The 23617-nt window shown below is 40.7% G+C and overlaps 1 protein-coding gene across 1 annotated transcript; it reads right to left on the reverse strand.

Annotated features, from left to right (window-relative positions):
• Positions 1 to 2230: 2230 nt before the first annotated feature.
• LOC121870273 (paired mesoderm homeobox protein 2B-like) lies at positions 2231 to 23617 on the reverse strand. The gene is made up of 3 exons (XM_042372059.1): positions 22999 to 23617; positions 17170 to 17375; positions 2231 to 2940 (listed from the first exon to the last, which is right to left on the reverse strand). Exons 1-3 carry the CDS (start codon positions 23615 to 23617, stop codon positions 2359 to 2361), a joined length of 1407 nt encoding a protein of 468 aa, XP_042227993.1. The 3' UTR covers positions 2231 to 2358.

Below are 23617 nucleotides of genomic sequence, written 5' to 3' on the forward strand. Positions count from 1 at the left end.
AAGAACACTAATAATAAAATCAATAACTTTTCCTCAAGTTCACTGTACATTAAAATGAACAAGAGTAGGTACTGTTCTTCAGGTTGTATCAATACGTCAGAAGAACAATGAACAAAAAGTTATAACACATATTTGATGTTTAATGAGTGAACAATAACATTAATATATATCTTTTGTTCTAGAACATTAAAGTGTTATACTGAACAAAATATACAACATATAAACAACTTCTAATTAATGTTCTTCATATGTTATAAAAGAACAAAATTTTAAGATATTCACGTTCTTCCAATTATATCAAGAACATTTAATAATTCTAACCAAAAATCGTGTTCAATTAAATCAAATATAACAAAAAAATTATCAGATTATCGCCACACATGAAGACCAGCACAGGAAAAAGACGAGCGGAAGTTCGTCTGGCGTCGCCGCGGTAAAAAAATCACGGAGGGATTGAGAGAATGAACGCCAGGCGATGGTGATTGTCCGCGCTGGCACTTGAAAATATTTATTCCATCAGATTATAGACTTGAGTTTATATTTTGAGAGAGAGAGAGAGAGAGAGAGAGAGAGAGAGAGAGAGAGAGAGAGAGAGAGAGATAAATAAATAAGACGAAAGAAAAACCAACCAAATGACCTCCTCCCCCCCCTTCAGGACACACACACAAGAAAACACCAATTGGCACCATAAGTTATATTTGTGGTATAGCATTATCTACACGTGGTGAACAAAAGGGACGCCATGCAACATTAAGTAGATTTACAATATGTTCCTAAAGTTAGTCTCACTCTCTATATATTTGTCATGAGTTACACACACACACAGACCTGCTTTATTATTATTGGTTTATCTGATGTGGTTATCGTCTGAAGAATAAATTATTTATTTCTTAATTTGATTTCTTAGTAGAATTTATTTTCTTATTCGTGTTGTTATTTGGTTCTTGATTTACACAACTGTAAATATGTTCTTGATTTTCATTGGAATTTACAATATTCAGGTGCCTTATTTTCCAGTCATTTTCATTCTGATTTACAGTACTAAATAATGTCATTGATTTTTTTAAATTATCATTTACACAATCGAAGTTTTTTTTTCAATATAATTTACACCATAACCTTTTTGTCACCTTTTATTCATAATTTACACAAACTTTAAAATTATCTTATTTCTAATTTACATAACTATTTTTTTCAAAAAATTTTCTTTTTAATTTACAAAAACATAAATTTCTTTCGTTCTTAGTTTCGACGAAGCGATGAGTTGGTTTATATACAAGCTGACGACATGACACACACACAGTAACGCACACATGATAGCCAACGCGGTATACAGGGCGTGTACACATCACTAGTAACGGACACACCCTCTTGTATGTAATTAATTCATCAGTACGAACATGAGTACACACACACACACACACACACACAATAAGGTACTAAAAGTTCACATGAAGAATGAACACACACTGTAGATACACAATGTATACATACATACATACATAAAGAGAAAAATTCACACGTACACAATATATAATTCTACATATAATATTCATACATACAGGAACACAGTAGGTACACTATACGTCACCGTTGTGTTTACATGACTAGTCTACCGAAAAGTGGCCATATGTACAGCTGTGGCCGAGCAGGGGGTGACGCTGGCCGAGCGCTGCAAGGGTGACGCTGGCCGAGCAGGGGGTGACGCTGGCCGAGCGCTGCAGGGGTGACGCTGGCCGAGCAGGAAGTGACGCTGGCCGAGCAGGTAGTGACGCGCTGGCCGACAGGGATGACGCTGGCCGAGCAGAAATTGACGCTGACCAGGCAGGTGGCGGCGACGCTGGCCAGGCAAGGGAGATGACGCTAGCCGGCGTGCGCTGCAGGGTGACGATGATGATGACCGACAAAGGGTGCCGCTGGCCAGGCAGGGAGTGACGCTGGCCAGGCGCTGCAAAGAGTGACGCTGGCCGGGCAGGGGGTGACGCTGGCCGAGCGGGGGAGTGACGCTGGCCGGAGCGGGGATGACGCTGGCCGAGCAGGGGTGACGCTGGCCCGGAAGCGCTGCAGGGGTGACGCTGGCCGAGCGAAGGGTGACGCTGGCCGAGCAGGGGTGACGCTGGCCGAGCAGGGGATGACGCTGGCCGAGCGGGGGATGAACGCTGGCCGAGCGCTGCAGGGGTGACGCTGGCCGAGCGCTGCAGGGGGTGACGCTGGCCGAGCGCTGCAGGGGGTGACGCTGGCCGAGCGCTGCAGGGGGTGACGCAGGCCGAGCGCTGCAGGGGGTGACGCTGGCCGAGCGCTGCAGGGGGTGACGCTGACCGTCAAGGGTGACGCTGGTCGACGGTGAGGCGTCACAAGTTACGTCAGCTCTATCTCGGAACACTCGGCCGAAACTCGTCTCCTCTTGGCCGCGTGGAGATCCTCAGCGGCCAGGAGAAACGCCTGCTGGGCCAGGGAGGGCGCGGCGGCCTCCAGACTTCCAGCGAGGGCGTGCGAGGACGCAGGGGCGGGCGCGGTGGTGACGGGCAGCTCCTGGTAGGCGTGGGACGGGCGGTGTGGGGACGGGAGGCTCTCCATCCTCTTGCTCTCCGCCTCCACCGCCGCCATCTTGGCCGGCGAGAAGAACGGAAGCCCTTGAGGCACGCCGCTGGGGTCGTTACTTCCCTCCTGCTGCAGCGACTTCGGCGGCGACGATCCTGAAGACGACAGCTTGGTGCCGTCGGTCGCGGAGCTCCTGAGGGCGTCGTGAGGCCCGTCCTCATCACTGCTCAGATCTGGGTCGCGGACGTCATCGTCGGGGGCGTGGTGGTGGGCGTGGGCGGGGTCGTGGGCGACGCTGGGCTGAGGAGTCGTGGTGGAGTCGTCCCGTAGTCGTCTCAGTCGTTCTTGTTCCTCGCGCTTCTGTTTCCGCCATTTTGCACGACGATTCTTGAACCACACCTGTGAGGCAAGGAGGATGACGTGGTTAGTGATGGCGGAGGGGACACACACACACACACACACACACACACACACACCACACACACACACCCACACACACACACACACACACCACACACACACACACACACACACACACACACACACACACACACACACACTTATTTCAGACTTCAAAAAATTGTCAAAAAACCTCAAGCTAGTCAGATTAAAATAGGAACCTTAAAATAGAGGTTCAAGATCTAATAAGAAGCCAAAAAATAGTTTCCAAAATAGGGCACAAACCATTAAAATAAGATCAGTTTAAAATAGGTAAGATTCAGCATTTTTAATACGCAAATAGAATAATAAATAGGGTTCAGTTAAAATAGGAACCTTCAGCTTCTAGAAATAGGCAAATAACCTTCAAAAAATAGGGCCAGAGGTTCAAGAAAAACATAATTTAACCCTTAACATCGAAGCCCCGAAACAGAACCCAACCAGACGAAAAAAGGTTCAAATATAAAATAGACGCAAAAAACACAAGAAAAATAAGGTTTAGAACCCCTTAGTAGACGTAAAAATAAGGAGGATCATATTTTAACACCTTAGAAACCAAATTTAGAATCTTTAACATACCCACAGAATTTAAGATTCACAAGTGGGTTCAGTATTTTGATTTAGAACCCAGAGTCACACAAATAGATGACCTTATAGAACCCAGATCAGATTAAGGTAGAGTTTTAGAACCCAAAGTCACTAATATACGTGAAATTTTAAAAGCTATTGTCAAGAAACTCCCCAAATTTGAGAACCTAAAAAGATTCAATATTAAAGATTGGGAAAAGCTTCGAACTCAATTTTTGAACTAATTTTCGAATCAATTTTCTCCAAAACAAAATAATTCCCCACACACAACTCTTCCGTGACGCCTGCTGGACCACCACTCCACGACCCCCTGACGATGATCCTCCCCATACTGGCCAGATATTTTGTAAATAACATTGATTATGTGTTAAAGGAATATCCTTCCTTCCTTAGGCTTTAGTAAGCCCCCTTATAATATTTATACTGTATATACTTGTCACACTTGCCAGATGCTTCTGGTGTCATTGTACAGGGGTACCTAGTGACAGCACTAGGATCCCGCTTCCTCTATCATGGAATAAACAATTGAAATTGAAATTTAATTGAACAAAATAATTTCGAAGTTAAATAAAATAAAATAAAGGTCGAAAGACAATGATAATTAAAGTGAGGAAGAATATGAGTCACGTATTAATAATAATAATAATAATAATAATAATAATAATAATAATAATAATAAAATAATAATAATAATAAAATAATAAAATAATAATAATAATAAAATAATAATAATAATAAAATAATAATAATAATAATAATGATAATAATAACAATAATAATAACAATAATAATAATACGGTAATAATAATAATAAAATAATAATAATAATAATAATAATAATAATAATAATAATAAAATAATAATAATAATAATAATAATAAAATAATAATAATAATAATAATAAAATAATAATAATAATAATAATAAAATAATAATGATAATAATAACAATAATAATAAAATATAATAATAATAAAACAAATTAAAAATAGAACACAAAGACTGCTCATCAAAATAGGGTCTTAAATAGGGTAAAAAATTAGCAACAAGTACAAAAATTTCAATAAAAATTTTCCTTGTAGCTTAAATTGGATTCTGAACCTTCCTTGCTGATTATAGGAGTGAAATAGGGAGGTTCTAAATCTATGAGAGAAAATAGGAAGGATTAGGTCCTATTATAAGGAAAATTGGGAGGTTTAAAGCTTATTGTTGAAAATAGGAACGTTTATAATATATTGTTGGAAAATAGGAAAGTTTATATACTAGTAATGTAAAATAGGAAAGTTTATATAATAGTTGTAAAAATAGGAAACTTTATATAATACTAACGTAAATAATAGGAAAGCATATATTAATGTAAAAATAGGAAAGTTTATATTATAGTAGTAAAAATAGGAAAGTTTATATTATAGTAGTAAAAATAGGAAAGTTTATATTATAGTAGTAAAAATAGGAAAGTTTATATTATAGTAGTAAAAATAGGAAAGTTTATATTATAGTAATGTAAAATAGGAAAATATTATGAAAGTTTAAAAATATTAACAAAATCCATCACAGGAAAAATAAGGACAATTTAGAACCCCAGAAAATAGTTGAGGATTAAAACCCATTAGTGAAAAACTCGAAGGTTTAATAGGAATAATAAGTAAACTAAACCCTATTAATAAAAATGGGAAAGGTTCAGAATCTATTGTAATCTACCGGACATATTTAAAAGGATTCAGAATCTATCGGACATATTTCAACAGGTTCAGCATCTATCGGACACATTTAAAAGGGTTCAAAATGTGTTGGACAAAACTAAGATACGGAATCAGGTGTCCAGCGGTGACAGGAGGCTTTATGTCCAGTGGCCATAACTTGACAAAACTCTCTCTCTCTCTCTCTTTCTTTTAACCAATGACAAGAGAGAGAGAGAGAGAGAGAGAGAGAGAGAGAGAGAGAGAGAGAGCTAAACAGGAAGACGTTAAAACACCTTCTTCCTGCTTATCCCTCCTTAGCTAGGCCTTCCTCCTCCTCCTTCTCCACCACCTCTTCCTCCTTTCCCTGATACTCCCTCACCTCTCCCACATCTTACACCTCCCCTTCCGTATTATCTCTTCCATTACATAAAACCACCAAATAACACAGACTATAATGCCTTTTGTCCATTCCTCTATCCATTCCACAACCATCTATCCCAGTTAAGCCCTTCCATCCTACAATTATATTCTGCGATTACTGAAGAAAAATGTAGAGGAAAGAAATAAAAACCTCCATCGTGTGTTTTCTTGAGCCGTTCCATCATCTAATCCTCAGCTAACTCTTCCCATCCACCACTTCCCTCCCACATTGCCCTCCCACTGCCCTCCCACCACCCCTCCCACATTGCCTCCCACCACCCCTCCCACAGCTGCCCTCCCACCACCCCTCCCACACATTGTCTCCCACCACCCCTCCCACATTGCTCCTGTTCACCCTCCTACACATTGCCCTCCACATTGCTCCTCCCACCACCCTCCCACATTGCCCTCCCACCACCCCCTCCCACATTGCCTCCCACCCGCCCTCCCCACATTGCCTCCCACCACCCAAGAGTAAGAAAACGTGTATAATCTCCTCAGGTCTGACAGAGGGATGACTATAACAATGATTATTAACGTTGCAATGTGGCGGAGACGAGGCCCTTAGTGGTCTGTGTGGAGGGGGGGGGGATAAGAGGGAGGAAGGGAGTGGAAGGGAGGGAAGAGGAATAAGGGAGAGGAATAAGGGAAAGGAAGGAGAAGGGAAGGAAGGGTATTGTTTTTTCCTTTTCTTCTTTCTCTTCCACTCCCCTGCGTCCTCACACACACACACGCGCGCGCACTAAACACTCATCTGTCCAACTACCTAGGCTAGAAATCGAACCCAGGACCACTAGCATGCGAAGCGAGTATACTACCCACTAAACCACACATCTCACATACACACATACACACATACATACGCCAATTCGATCGTCGGGGATACAAACACACGGTACTATACAGTCAGGCAGGCAGTTAACCAGGCGGAAATCGAACCCGTGCTCACTTGTTTGGGAGGTGAGTAGGCTAACCACTTCACCACCAGACACCCACCTACTCATCCAGTTAGTTGTTCATCCAGACATCCATGCACCTAGTCTCTTATTCAGACAACCAGTTACTCATCCATACAGTCAGCCACTCATCCAGACAGCCATTCATCCACACAGCCAGCCATTCATCCAGACAGCCAGCCATTCATCCACACAGTCAGCCACTCATCCAGACAGCCATTCATCCACACAGTCAGCCACTCATCCAGACAGCCAGCCACTCATCCAGACAGCCACTCATCCAGACAGCCACTCATCCAGAGAGTCAACCACTTATACACACAGACAGTGAGCCTAACTGGACAAGCGGAGGCGGGCGCAAGAGTCATTACCGGCCGAATAATGTTCCGGCGACCCAATTAAAAACGTCCTTATTGCACACGACAACAACGATGCGCGCCGAATACTGTTTATTCTAGTTTCTCATTCTCAATTCTCCTTCTCACCTCCCACCGCCACTATAGACATCAGCGCCATTATCATCATCGTCAGGACACCTTTACCTCCTTCCTTCCCCCCCACCACCAGCAGCACCATCATCACCGTCACTACACCTCGCCGGCGACGCGTCACACACAATGAGTTTTCTCTTTGCAAAACGCAATTAAACATTCATCCAGATAATTCTGTGCGACGGCAGGTGAGAAGGGCGGGGTGTGTGTGTGTGTGTGTGTGTGTGTGTGTGTGTGTGTGTGTGTGTGTGTGTGTGTGTGTGTGTGTGTGTGTGTGTGGTATATAATAGATGTATATATATATATGTGTGTGTGTGGTATAGATAGCAATAGATGCTATATATATATGTGTGTGTGTGTGTGTGTGTGTGAGCATCAATTCTCGTGCCTGCACGTACGTATATATGTATGAACGTGTGTGTATGTATGCATCACCTCCATGTTTGCACGCATGTATGTATGTATAAACGTGTGTGTGTGTGATCGGCGGGGCTGTGGTGCCGGCGTGATCAGCACTACGGGGCTGGACGTATGATCAGCGAGGCGGCAGCAATGTAAACTGACTGGCCAATTAGCGATCACGGCGACTGGAGCAGGTAATTGGCCGGGCACAAACTTTGACTCGGGTCTGCTAATGTGACAAAGACGGGGTTCACGCCTGCTACAGCTCGGCTCACTCTAATTTGACTTTATAGAGCGGCGACAATTTAATTTTGTCGCCCTGTTGTTCACAGTTAATAAATGGTGGAGTTTGTCAGATTCACCAGATACAAAAATGGAGGCGTGTGTGTGTGTGTGTGTGTGTATGCGTGTGTGTGTGTGCGTGTATGCGTGTGTGTGTGTGCGTGTGTGTGTGTGTATGTGTGTAAATATACCTGTGTACAGCGTGTGTAGGTAAGGTAAGGTAATCTTGGTGTGAGATGAGCTGGGGTGGTTAATCTTGAGGTGATCACTACACACACACACCTCAGAGACAAAACTCGAGACTCGTTAATTACCTGTCTACAACACCTGTATATGAATCATTAATTAAGCAAAATATTTAATAAACTCGCACAGAAATTTTCCTGTCTCATATTAGTCCGTCTTGGTGATTTATGTCTATACACCGTTTGTATACCTGTACTGTCTATATAGGCCTACATGCAAAATCAAAGTGAATTCTCTCTCTATCCATCTATCTATCTGTCTATCTATCTATCATCTATCTATCGACGTGTTGGTACATATTTGGGAGGAAGGAAGAGGAGTAGGAAGAGGGGGAAGGAGGTGGAGGTAAAGAGAGGAGGAAGGAAGGAAGGAAGGGAGGGAGGAAGGAAGGAAGGAAGGGAGGAAGGGAGAGAGGGAGGGAGGGAGGGAGGGAGGGAGGGGAGGAGGAAGGAAGGAAGGAAGGAAGGAAGGAAGGAGGAAGGAGGAGAAGGAAGGAAGGAGAAGGGAAGGAGGAAATGGAAGAAGGGGAAGAGAAGGAAGGAAGGAAGAGGAGAGGAAGAGGGGGAAGGTGGAGGTAAAGAGAGGAGGAAGGAAGGAAGGAAGGAAAGGAAGGAAGGAAGGGAGAAGGAAGAGGAATGGAAGAAGGAAGGAAGAAGAGAAGGAAGGAAGGGTAAGGTTGTTGAATCAAGACTTTGTGACTACATTTCTCTCTCAGTACAAGGAGAAAAAGAGGAAGGAAGGGAGGAAGGAAGGAAGGAAGGAGGAGGAGGGAGGAAGGAAGGAAGGAAGGAGGGAGGAAGGGAGGGGAGGGAGGGAGGAGGGGAGGGAGGAGGAGGAAGGAAGGAAGGAGGAGGAGGGAGGAGGAGGAGGGGAGGAGGGAGGAAGGAGGGAGGGAGGGAGGAGGAAGGAAGGAGGGAGAGGGGAGGAGGAGGGGAGGGAAGGGAAGGAAGGAGGGGAGGGGGAGAAGGAAGGAAGGAGGAGGAGGGAGGGAGGAGGGAGGAGGAGGAGGGAGGGGAAGGAAGGAAGGAGGGAGGAGGAAGGAAGGAAGGAAGGAAGGAGGGAGGGAGGGAGGAAGGAAGGGAGGAAGGAGGAGGAAGGAGAGAGGGGAAGAAGAGGGGGAGAGGATGACGAGGGGGAAGGATAACACTGCCCACCCTTTACGTTAACAAAGGTAATCCCCCTCCCCCTCCCTCCCCCTCCTCCCCTCCTGTACCTCTGAGAACCACACAGATTTATCCACCCCCCTCATGTACCACCCTTTCTACCTCCTTATTGGTCACTATTGTACTTCTCCCCCAGTACCCAGACTCGTACCCCCCCGGCCGGATGCGAGTTCTTGTTTGTTATGATAATAGAAACAGGCTGCCGGAACTAAGAGGGTGGTCTTACACGCACGCACACACGCACGCACACACACACACACACACACACACACACACACACACACACACACACTACTATAACCTATCCGAACTCAAACTATCTTAACCACCACTTAACTAACCTAACTTAACATAAACTAACCTCACTAACCAAAGCTATCATTAACTTAACCTAACCCCAACAATAACCTGCCAACCTGAACCAATTTAACCTAACCTAACCAAACCTAACCTAACCTAACCTAACCAAACCAAAAATGTCATCGTAGATATAACTCAATTCTAACACTGACAAACTCTCCTCAGAAATCAATTACAATAACCAGATATCGTTCTTTGGTTCATAGGTCATATATAATTACGATACCTTAATGAAATGTATCGTTAGTTGGCAAGAAAAAAATGGACTCGTTGTTGGTTTGAAAATGACGAGAAAAAACGGAATTAACTTGTCCTGTGTGTCTGTGTCTTCGTTCTGTTGATCTGTATAACGAGCGAACTACCAAAGCTTAATAGTGAGACGTTACCGAAGCTTAATACCGAAATATTACAAAACGAACCACCGAAGCTTCATACCAAAACATTAACGAACGAACTACCAAAGCTTCATAGCGAGATATTACCGTAGCTTAAAACCGAAACATTAACGAACGAACTACCAAAGCTTAATAGCGAGCAGATAAACGAGATGTGAACCAATTAGCAGCCAGTGTTGACCTCCGTAGCGGTAAATAAGTCAATCTTTTTCAGCAGCTGTTGGGGTCCAGAAATTTTTATCTTAATTACTTCAGTTTGACTCAATAATTTAACACACTGTACTGTTACCTTCACCAAACTTGGGGTAAATTAACCGTTAACTTGTTACGAACGATTCTTTATAACGAAATCTTATATAAATGAATGAATGAGTAATGTGTTTGTCATTCTCGTTTAATAGTTCGCTAAAACATATCAAAATATTCACTAAATCTGAAATATTTGATAACAAAGTGTTGAATACTTGTACACGTCGATGGTAATCTATTTAATATAATAAATCACTGTTATATTCACCAACATTCCTCTGCAATTGTGGTGTAAGCGACCACAACACACACCGCCATCTTGGAGTGCACCACGAACCTATATATTTATTCAGTAACATTACCCTTTGAATTCGTAGTAATTTAGTGTGTACATAGACTGTGTAGGTATGCACGTTACATAGTGCAGGTATACACACATGCTACAGTGATAATACAGCTATACAAATATACAGTATAAATAAATACACATAGGCACTACAGGTATACATTTATACATAGACACTACAGGTACACATTTATACATAGGCACTACAGGTATACATTTATACATAGACACTACAGGTATACATATATACATAGGCACTACAGGTATACAAACAATAGAAACATACTCCATGTACACAAGTTCCATCGTGTATATAAACTCTTCTCTGTGTTGAACAAAATACCACGTCATTAATACTATGGAATAAATTACTCAATTTAACATAGAATCTTTAGGTCGAATATTTAATTTTTAATACGAGAATTGAATAAACTACAAAATACATCTCTACACCGAACAGATTTTTAATACAATAATTTAATAAAATACAAAATCGATCTCCCGAACGAATTTATTTTATACAATTTAATAAACTTCAAAATATATCTCTACACCGAATACATTTTTAATACAACAATTCAATAAACTACAAAATGCAACTCTTCATTAAATTCCTATTTTAATACAATAAATTAATATTCTATGGCATTAAACTCCCCAAAAGGTAAATAAATAATTCTCAACGAGCGAATCTAATTCTTCAGGTTAATTACAGGTAAAAGTTAAAATTCCAATGGAAGGGTTAAAGCTTTATATGCAGGTAACTTAACCCCTTGAGTACGATAACTAACCCCTTGAGTATAGTAACTTAACCCCTTGAGTACGATAACTAACCCCTTGAGTATAGTAACTTAACCCCTTGAGTACGATAACTAACCCCTAGAGTACAGTAGCTTAACCCCTTGAGTACGATACAATCCAACCCCTTGAGTACGATAACTAACCCCTTGAGTATAGTAACTTACCCTTGAGTACGATAATCCAACCCCTAGAGTACAGTAACTTAACCCCTGAGTACGATAACTAACCCCTTGAGTACATAATTCAACCCCTTGAGTATAGCAACTTAACCCTTGAGTACGATAACTAACCCCCAGAGTACAGTAACTTAACCCTCAGAGTACGATAATCCAACCTTGAGTACGATAACTAACCCTTGAGTATAGTAACTTAACCCTTGAGTACGATGACTAACCCCTTGAGTACGATAACTTAACCCCTTGAGTACGATAACAGTCCTTAATGGGATAAATAATCATATTCTCAAAGATTTAATTTCAATTCAAAATAAAATTAAAACGAAAACTAATTAAGCTTTAAAATACGCTCAAGCTTGCGTCCGCCGCCATTTTGAAGACTGTAGTACTCACATAGACTAATAAAAAGCTTGACTTCAATACCTATCTTTCCTTTTCTAATTCCTCTCCATTTAGAAAGCTTTTGGAAATATATTAAGCTTGTGTTTTGAAATAGATTCCTAAATATACTAAGAAGGAATGCGTTGGAGAGAGAGAGAGAGAGTATTCATAGCGACATCTGGTGGTGAAAAAAATAACTAAAATTAACGAAATAACGTAAATTAACGATATATTATAAAAAACAACGAAAGATTAAAAAATGCGACGAAAATCTACGAAAATACGAAGAATTATTCACTAAATATATCAAGTGACGCAAAGGACACTAAGAATTATGAACGAAAATAAACGGTGAATTAAAACGAACGCTAGAATTAAAAACACAATTAAGAAAATACACCAAATGAACGCTAGAATTAAAAAAAGTAATTATATAAACAAAAAAGTATATCTACGCTGACAGAACGGAAAGAAATGAAACAATATACAACCCTCTCCTTCAAAATAAAAATAACCGCTATTATTAAAAAAACAAACATTAATAAGAAAACTATAAAAGAACGTAGTAAATAATAAAGAAAAACATAAACACGGCGTGAGCTCCTTGATGAACCACCTCCCGCCACGTCTCTGTACCGACTACTTAATGTCTTAGGGCACGAACCTATAATGTTTACTGATGGGGCTACGAGGATAAATTATTCTAGGGTTTAGTAGTTAAAATATTATCTGGGTTGATTAAATTGTGAGTATTATTAAGCGTCTTATTCCCAGAAAGTATTAATTTGGGGTCTTATTCCCAGAAAGTATTAATTTGGCGTCTTATTCCAGAAAGTATAATTTGGGCGTCTTATTCCCAGAAAGTATTAATTTGTGCTTATTCCTGAAAGTATTAATTTGGGCGTCTTATTCCCTAGAAAGTATTAATTTGGCGTCTTATTCCCTAGAAAGTATTATTTGGGCGTCTTATGTCCTAGAACGTATTAATTTAGGCCCACAAAGTATCATTTTACCGTCCACTTCCCTAGAAAGTATTATTTCTGTCTCATTCCGTAGTAATAATTTTAGCGTAATATCCTCCTTAGTGTTTTTTGGGTGTCCTATTCCGTAGAAAGTATTAATTTAGCGTCTTATTCCCGAGAAAGTATTATTTTCGGCGCCACTTCCTCTGTAATGTATAAATTTCCGCGTTTTATCTTGATAATTTCAACTAAAATATTTAACTTCACCTTTGCTAATTAACTTCACCTGGAACAACTTACTTACCCGAGAATAACTACAGCTATGTTAATTATCACCTAAAATAAATAGCTTCACTTAATTTAACGTCACCTATTTTAACTAACTTCACCTAATTGTTAATAAATATATTTCGCGGAATAATAATAATAATAATAATAATAATAATAATAATATCAATACAGCCATACCTCAAAAACCTAAAAAATAAAAATAAAAATTAAAAACAACCCGTCATAGTACCCTCGCCTCGTTACGCCCCACGGCAGCGATTAATTCATTTTGGCGGCAACTTAAGACGCCACTATTTATTTACTTCAGACACTACGACGCTAAACTATTCTCCCGATCAACTCAAATGCTGTTATATCACGGTGGTCGTTATAACAGATGCCTTTATACTGTTATATCGCGGTGGTCGTTATAACAAATGCCTTTATACTGTTATATCGCGGTGGTCGTTATAACAAATGCCTTTATACTGTTATATCGCGATGGTCGTTATAACAGATGCCTTATACTGTTATAGCGTGGTGGTCGTTATAACAGATGCCTTTATACTGTTATATCGCGATGGTCGTTATAACAGATGCCTTTATACTGTTATATCGCGATGGTCGTTATAACAGATGTCTTTATACTGTTATAGCGTGGTGGTCGTTATAACAAATGCCTTTATACTGTTATATCGCGGTGGTCGTTATAACAGATGCCTTTATACTGTTATATCGCGGTGTCGTTATAACAGATGTCTTTATACTCTGTTATATCGCGATGGTCGTTATAACAAATGCCTTTATACTGTTATATCGCGGTGGTCGTTATAACAGATGCCTTATACTGTTATATCGCGGTGGTCGTTATAACAAATGCCTTTATACTGTTATATCGCGATGGTCGTTATAACAGATGTCTTTATACTGTTATATCGTGTGGTCGTTATAACAGATGCCTTTATACTGTTATATCGCGGTGGTCGTTATAACAGATGTCTTTATACTGTTATATCGCGGTGGTCGTTATAACAGATGTCTTTATACTGTTATATCGTGGTGATCGTTATAACAATGCTTTTATACTGTTATATCGCAGTGGTCGTTATAACAGATGTCTTATACTGTTATATCGCGGTGGTCGTTATAACAAATGCCTTTATACTGTTATATCGCAGTGGTCGTTATAACAGATGTCTTTATACTGTTATATCGCTATAACAGATGTCTTTTATACTCTGTTATATCGCGGTGGTCGTTATAACAGATGCATTTATTCTCTTATATCGCGGTGGTCGTTATAACAGATGCCTTTATACTGTATATCGCGGTGGCGTTATAACAAAGCCTTTATACTGTTATATCGTGGTGATCGTTATAACAAATGCCTTTATACTGTTATATCGCGGTGGTCGTTATAACAGATGCCTTTATACTGTTATATCGCGGTGGTCGTTATAACAAATGCCTTTATACTGTTATATCACGGTGGTCGTTATAACAGATGCCTTTATACTCGGTTATATCGCGGTGGTCGTTATAACAAATGCCTTTATACTGTTATATCGCGGTGGTCGTTATAACAAATGCCTTTATACTGTTATATCGCGATGGTCGTTATAACAAATGCCTTTATACTGTTATATCGCGATGGCCGTTATAACAGATGTCTTTATACTGTTATATCGTGGTGGTCGTTATAACAAATGCCTTTATACTGTTATATCGCGGTGGTCGTTATAACAGATGCCTTTATACTGTTATATCGCGGTGGTCGTTATAACAGATGCCTTTATACTGTTATATCGTGGTGGTCGTTATAACAAATGCCTTTATACTGTTATATCGCGGTGGTCGTTATAACAAATGCCTTTATACTGTTATATCGCGGTGGTCGTTATAACAAATGCCTTTATACTGTTATATCGCGGTGGTCGTTATAACAAATGCCTTTATACTGTTATATCGCGGTGGTCGTTATAACAAATGCCTTTATACTCGTTATATCGCGGTGGTCGCCGGTAAACAAATGCCTTTATACCAAGAGATTGCGGTGGTCGTTATAACAAATGCCTTTTATACTGTTATATCGGGCGGTATCGTTATAACAGATGTCTTGAGTACTGTTATATCGCGGTGGTCGTTATAACAAATGCCTTTTATACTGTTATATCGCGGTGGTCGTTGTAACAAATGCCTTTATATCGTTATTATATCGCGGTGGTCGTTATAACAGATGTCTTTATACTGTTATATCGCGGTGGTCGTTATAACAAATGCCTTTATACTGTTATATCGCGGTGGTCGTTATAACAGATGCCTTTATACTGTTATATCGCGGTGGTCGTTATAACAGATGCCTTTATACTGTTATATCGCGGTGGTCGTTATAACAAATGCCTTTATACTGTTATATCGCGGTGGTCGTTATAACAGATGTCTTTATACTCTGTTATATCGAGGTGGTCGTTATAACAGATACCTTTATACTGTTATATCGCGGTGGTCGTTATAACAGATGTCTTTATACTGTTATATCGTGGTGGCCGTTATAACAGATGCCTTTATTCTCTTATATCGTGGTGGCCGTTATAACAGATGCCTTTATTCTCTTATATCGCGGTGGCCGTTATAACAGACGCCGTTGGACACTACCACTGTTGACGGTGGCGGGTAAGGAACCACACATCTGTTCCTGCGTGTCACTCGTGTTTGCATATCTTGTGATAATCTCTGTGACCACCTCATAGACGCCTCGTAAATATATCACGTATTTTAGACTTTGTTTATTTATGTTGGATACCATACCGAGTTTAGCTTCACACAGGGACGTACAATGGGTTTTTCTTGAAGATGATGATAATGTAAGTTTAAAGGGGGTAATTTATGCAAACACACGTACACAAACATACAGAAATAATAATAGAAAAAATACTCGCAGAATATTTTTAAAAACTAACCTTCGCTTTTATACAAGATACAGAATCATACAAAAATAATTCGACCTGACTGGTGTTTAAGTGAACGTATCTAGTTAAGGTTGAACAAGTTACCGTCATTAATTCCGTATTATTGTGCATAGCGTTAAATATATTAACATTGGTAAATTAACATATCACATCGGTATCTTAGTGAACTTGGCTATAATTTTGACTAAACAAAATTAACACAGCTTTTCGACGACTTAAATTTTAATTAGAAACTACGTCTAGTCTTGTCGAAGTTGAGGTATTTGAAATAAGTAATAAACGTTACTGATTTAGGTATTTTCTTTAAATATGAAAATTTACAAGACATTTTTATCATTATTTCACACTTGATGCTTAGAGCTTTACTGAACTATATACTCATTTAAAATAGTGTATTGTGTGTGTGTGTGTGTGTGTGTGTGTGTGTCTCCTTATACAGTATATGTATTTACCTATATGCCTATTTAAATATACTTATACATATATCAACCTACACAACTATACATTCTAGTAAGTATATATGTATAGTTTTAGTTACCTATGTATTTACTCACAGATGTATTCATTTATACATACAGGGGTATAAAGTGTATTCCCGTATATACCTACTGATAAATGTATCCATACACACTTATATCCATACACTTATATTCATACACACTTATATCCATACACACTTATATCCATACACACTTATCACACTTGAGGTTCATACACACTTTAAACCTTCGTGTATGAAATATTTCCACCTACCTCTCCTTCATCATCTACCTCTACCTCTACCTGAGATAAACAAACATTTATAATCTCAACAGAATAAAAAGCAACTTCACTATCACCACCACCACCATCACTACCACCATCACCATCACTACCACCATCACCAACCACCACCACCACCACCACCATCACCAACCACTACCACCATCACCAACCACTACCACCACCACCATCACTACCACCATCACTACCACCACCACAACCACCTTCACTACCACCATCACCATCACCAACCACTACCACCACCACCATCACTACCACCACCACCTCACCTCGACTCTTTCCTCCTTCAGGTCGACCTTGAGGGCGAGCTGTTCCCGAAGCAGGACATCAGGGTAGTGGGTCTTGGCGAAGGTTCTCTCTAGCTCCTCCAGTTGTTCCTCAGTGAAGATAGTTCGGTGCCTTCGTTTCCTCTTGCCCCCAGCGCCCGACCCGCCGAAGAGAGAGGCTGAGTAGAGACCTGGGTACTGAGACGGTCCTGGTGAAGGGAGAGAGAGAGAGGGGTGTTAGTTACGACTTTTTGGGGGTTAGTACGACTTTCTGGGGTTAATACGACTTTTGGGGGTTAGTACGACTTTTGGGGGTTAGTACGACTTTCTGGGGGTTAGTACGACTTTCTGGGGTTAATACGACTTTTGGGGATTAGTACGACTACCCAGTATTATCACATGAACAAATTTCATCCTACACACACACACACACACACACACACACACACACACATCCATACAGACATGTCTTACTCAAACGCTGACGTAACCTAACTTAACCTAACCAAAATCCAACCTAACCTAACCAAACACTAACCTGACCTAACTATAACCCTCTTGTAATCACCACTTAGGCATATTTACCTTAATTAAGTGGCACAGGTAGATATTCACTTGTAATTACAGGAACAAGCTACATGAATACAGTCATACAGTCATACATACACAATACAGGTACGGATACAGTCATACATACACAATACAGAAACAACTACTGACTAAATGTATAATTATAGATACAAATTATACAGCTACAGAATGCATAGATTTAACTATAGTCAAACTCCTCCGCCGTCGTTCAGTCAGACAGTCAGTCAGTACGGACAAGGTGGAGTTACGCGCGTTAAAATCTCTCGCCGGGTCTCTCTCTCTCTCTCTCTCTCTCTCTCTCTCTCTCTCTCTCTCTCTCTCTTTGCCTGTCTCTCTCTCTCTTTGTCTCTCTCTCTCTCTCTTTGTCCCTCTCTCTCTCTCTCTCTCTCTCCTCAACTAAAGGCTCGTGTAACTTTCATCTTAGCCGCTAGAGGGAGCCCGTGTTGATAGATGACGTCACAAAGGCGTTAAAAAGACCCCGTGTTGATAGATGACGTCACAAAGGCGTTAAAAAGACCCCGTGTTGATAGATGACGTCACTCTACACCTGGTTCTTCACTGTAACTATTCAGATAGGCAAAAATCGGGTATAAATCTACATCGGAAACGAAATCGGGGTTTTGACAGATTCACGGCACAAATTTCGGATATGTATCACGTTAAGAATTCTAAAAATCGTATACATACCGGATATTTACCGATATAAGAGACAGAAATCACATATTTACCGATCTGACGGACATTTATCGGATTTTTACCGATCAACACACATAAATCGGCTATGGTGATGATATAGAACACGATAACCCGATTGTTAACCAATTTAATACATATAGATCAAACACATGTCGATTTAGAACAAGAAAATCCGATATTAACCGATTCGGAAACGCCACAACCGGATACTTAAATTTTCTGTGCTGGGAAATCCGATACAACAATATACAAATATATATATAATAATAATCTTCTTAACCTTCAGAAGATTATCCGAACACGGTAAACGGAACACGGTAAACGGAACACGGAAAGAATACGGTTTTTACCCACGGAAACCGGACAGAATTATTTGTATCTGATTTTAAACCCCGAATTCTCAAAAAAAAAAAAACCTAAGTTCAATTTCCCTCCCAACTGGTGATGTGAGAACGTATCTAACTGACTCACTTAAGCTACCACACAAAGACGTCAATCAAATATGTCTTCCAAAATACACTAAGACTCTACCGTGACTTAGTACAATTATGGACAAAATAATAATAATAATAATAATAATAATAATAATAATAATAACAATAATAAAACCAGGGGTGTGTGTGTGTGTGTGTGTGTGTGTGTGTGTGTGTGTGTGTGTGTGTGTGTGTGTGTGTGTGTGTGTGTGTGTGTGTGTGTGTTGTAAGTGGACAGATAGACAGAAAGATATACAAATAGACATATAGACAGAAGGAAGTTAAAGAGACAGACAGACAGACAGACAGACAGCAAACTCTTAAAATATCGAGATAAACGGAAAAACAAAAGAAAACCTGATAATTATTAAGATGGAGAAATAATGAAGAAAACTTTAACCATTAATATATACTAAATGGTTAATGTTGTGTTATGGTGATGTTATCTGTCATAAGATGGTTAATGCCGTGTTACGGTGATGTTATCTGTCATAAGATGGTTAATGTTGTGTTATCGTGATGTTATCTCTGTCATAAGATGGTTAATGTTGTGTTATCGTGATGTTATCTGTCATAAGATGGTTAATGTTGTGTTATCGTGATGTTACTTTTTGTCATGCGAAGTGGCTTTGCTATCGTGGCGTTATCCTCTCCCATACTAACTGGTTAAACACATGATATCCAACCGTTATCCTGCCAATCCTAACTGGCTACAAAACATGATACCTAGGCGTTATCCTGTCAATCCTAACCGGCTACAAAACATGATACCTAGGCGTTATCCTGTCAATCCTAACCGGCTACAAAACATGATATCTAGGCGTTATCCTGTCAATCCTAACCGGCTACAAAACATGATATCTAGGCGTTATCCTGCCAATCCTAACTGGCTACAAAACATGATATCTTGGCGTTATCCTGCCAATCCTAACTGGCTACAAAACATGATATCTAGGTGTTATCCTGTAATTCCTAACTGGCTACAAAACATGATACCTAGGCGTTATCCTGTCAATCCTAACCGGCTACAAAACATGATATCTAGGCGTTATCCTGTCAATCCTAACTGGCTACAAAACATGATATCTAGGTGTTATCCTGTCATTCTAACCGGCTACAAAAACATACCTAGGCGTTATCCTGTCAATCTAACTGGCTACAAAACATGATATCTTGGCGTTGTATCCTGTCAATCCTAACCGGCACAAAACATGATACCTAGGCGTTATCCTGTCAATCCTAACCGGCTACAAAACATGATACCTAGGCGTTATCCTGTCATTCCTAACCGGCTACAAAACATGATACCTAGGTGTTATCCTGTAATTCCTAACTGGCTACAAAACATGATACCTAGGCGTTATCCTGTCAATCCTAACCGGCTACAAAACATGATACCTAGGTGTTATCCTGTCATTCCTAACCGGCTACAAAACATGATATCTTGGCGTTATCCTGCTAGTCCTAACTGGCTACAAAACATGATATCTAGGTGTTATCCTGTCAATCCTAACCGGCTACAAAACATGATACCTAGGTGTTATCCTGTCATTCCTAACCGGCTACAAAACATGATACCTAGGCGTTATCCTGTCAATCCTAACTGGCTACAAAACATGATATCTAGGCGTTATCCTGTCAATCCTAACTGGCTACAAACATGATACCTAGCGTTATCCTGCCAACTTAACTGACTACAAAACATGATACCTAGGCGTTATCCTGTCAATCCTAACTGGCTACAAAACATGATACCTAGGCGTTATCCCGTCATTCCTAATCATACAAAACATGATACCTAGGCGTTATCCTGTCAACCTAACTGGCTACAAACATACCTAGGCGTTATCCTGTCAATCCTAACTGCCAAAACATACCTAGGCGTTATCCTGTCATTCCTAACCGGCTACAAAACATGATACCTAGGCGTTATCCTGTCAATCCTAACTGGCTACAAAACATGATATCTAGGCGTTATCCTGTCAATCCTAACCGGCTACAAAACATGATACCTAGGCGTTATCCTGTCAATCCTAACCGGCTACAAAACATGATACCTAGGCGTTATCCTGTCAATCCTAAAATATAACGGGCCAATATATCCAATAAGACTATAAGCTTAAAACAAGTTATGTATCACAATACAAAACAAAACGAAAAAAAAACACGAAAATAAAACACCAGGTAAATAAACATAAAACACAACGGGATATAAAACACACACACAGACTGAACACGAAAACCAACAAATGAAATAATCTAATTAATTAGTTAAGTTAAAATGAGTTAAAAAAAAAAAGTTGAAATACAATAAAATAAAACTAAATATATTAATACATCTATTTACAACTGAAGACGTGTCGGGTTGGGAGTTGTTTTTGTTGTAGTTGTGGTAGTTGTTGTTGTTGTTGTGGTAGTTGTTCTTGTTGTAAATGTAGTTGTTGTTGTTGTAGTTGTGGTAGTTGTTGTTGTTGTTGCTGTGGTAGTTGTTGTTGTTGTGGTAGTTGTTCTTGTTGTAAATGTAGTTGTTGTTGTTGTAGTTGTGGTAGTTGTTCTTGTTGTAAATGTTGTTGTTGTTGTTGTTGTGGTATTTGTTGTTGTTGTTGTTGATGTTGTTTTTGTCTTGTAGTTGTTGTTCACATATAAGCCTCAACAGGGTTATTAAGTACCGTTCATTAGGTCTTAGTTTTAGGTGCTTCAACTACCACCAGGGTTATTAATCACCGTTCATTAGGTCTTAGTTTTAGGTGCTTCAACTACCACCAGGGTTATTAAGTACCGTTCATTAGGTCTTAGTTTTAGGTGCTTCAACTACCACCAGGGTTATTAATCACCGTTCATTAGGTCTTAGTTTTAGGTGCTTCAACTACCACCAGGGTTATTAAGCACCGTTCATTAGGTCTTAGTTTTAGGTGCTTCAACTACCACCAGGGTTATTAAGCACACCGTTCACTAGGTCTTAGTTTTAGGTGCTTCAACTACCACCAGGGTTATTAATCACCGTTCATTAGGTCTTAGTTTTAGGTGCTTCAACTACCACCAGGGTTATTAGTCACCGTTCATTAGGTCTTAGTTTTAGGTGCTTCAACTACCACCAGGGTTATTAAGCACCGTTCACTAGGTCTTAGTTTAGGTGCTTCAACTAACCCCAGTTATTGAGTACGTCATAGGTGTTGGTTTAGTGCTTCAACTACCACCAGGGTTATTAAGTACCGTTCATTAGGTCTTAGTTTTAGGTGCTTCAACTACCACCAGGGTTATTAATCACCGTTCATTAGGTCTTAGTTTTAGGTGCTTCAACTACCACCAGGGTTATTGAGTACCGTTCATTAGGTGTTAGTTTTAGGTGCTTCAACTACCACCAGGGTTATTAAGTACCGTTCACTAGGTCTTAGTTTTAGGTGCTTCAACTACCACCAGGGTCATTAAGCACCGCCCATTAGGTCTTAGTTTTAGGTGCTTCAACTACCATGATTTATTCAATACCTTTCAAATCAAATCTTCTAAAACAAATAACTTATACAAAAATTAAACCGCATCTCCCTTAAACCTAAACCAGGCTTAGTTTAACATTACCCCCGTCACTCTGTTATTGCCAACATTACATTGCAACATTCGGTACAACACAACACTAATATTAATGAATGTAAAAAGCAAAATGTTATTGAATGTGACGCCATTGGGCAAATTATTCCGTATTATACTAAATGGAGGAAAATACTGATTAGCGCATATTTGAACGCATATGAACCTCCCAAAAATAACAATGATAATTTCAAAATGCACGAAAAGTATGATTCGAACCCCATTGATGAAATACTCTTTAAGGTTCGTTCCAAGGGTTCATAATGGTTCAAATCCTCACTGATGAACAACTCTTTAAGGTTCGTTCCAAGGGTTCATAATGGTTCAAATCCTCACTGATGAATTCTGGGAGAGGATTGTGAATATTGATTAATTACCAAGAGGTGTTGGATCATGACTCAGTAGGTGGCGGTGTTGGGGATCATTCTAGTGGTCGAAGAGACTGATGTTTGGGTCATGAGCCGAGGTGTTGGTACAGGTCACTTACCTAAGAGGTCGTAGTGTGAGCGTGGCAGCGTGGGGAAGGGCGAGGGTGGCAGGCGCGGCGCCCCAGCCACGGAGGTCCTGGGGGCCAGGAGACTCTCGATGGTGAAGACGGAGGACGGGGCGCGGGAGGCCGGCGGCAGCACCCCGGCCTCTGTGGCCTCTCCAGACGCCAGACATCTCAGCTGCTCGGAGGCGGAGGCGTAGCTCTTGAGGGGGTCGACCATCTGTAGCGGCATCTTGAGGTGGTCGTTGGAGTAGCCCTTGAGGGGGTCATGGCCCAGGTAGAGCCTCATGTGCTCCGGCAGCAGGTACTTGAGGTGCTCCGAGGTGAGGTAATGCTTGAGGGGGTCGCTGGAGGTGAGGTACTGCTTGAGGGGGTCGCTGGAGGTGAGGTACTGCTTGAGGGGGTCGGTGGCCCCCATGTACTGTGTCAGGTGGTGGAGGTAAGCCGGGTAGGGGTAGTGGGGCAGCGGGGCGAGGCAGGGCAGGCTGGACGGCCCCAGGGGGTCGCCCACAGATACCGCCGTCCCTGCCAGCGGCAGCCCCGGCGGCGGTAGCGGCGGCAGCGCCGACGACACGGGCGAAGAACCAGAGGAGCGAACGCCGCCCGTCTCCACCAT

The sequence above is a fragment of the Homarus americanus genome, unplaced genomic scaffold (genome assembly GCF_018991925.1).
Source record: "Homarus americanus isolate GMGI-L3 unplaced genomic scaffold, GMGI_Hamer_2.0 scaffold32583, whole genome shotgun sequence".
NCBI classification, from domain to species: Eukaryota; Metazoa; Arthropoda; class Malacostraca; order Decapoda; family Nephropidae; genus Homarus; species Homarus americanus.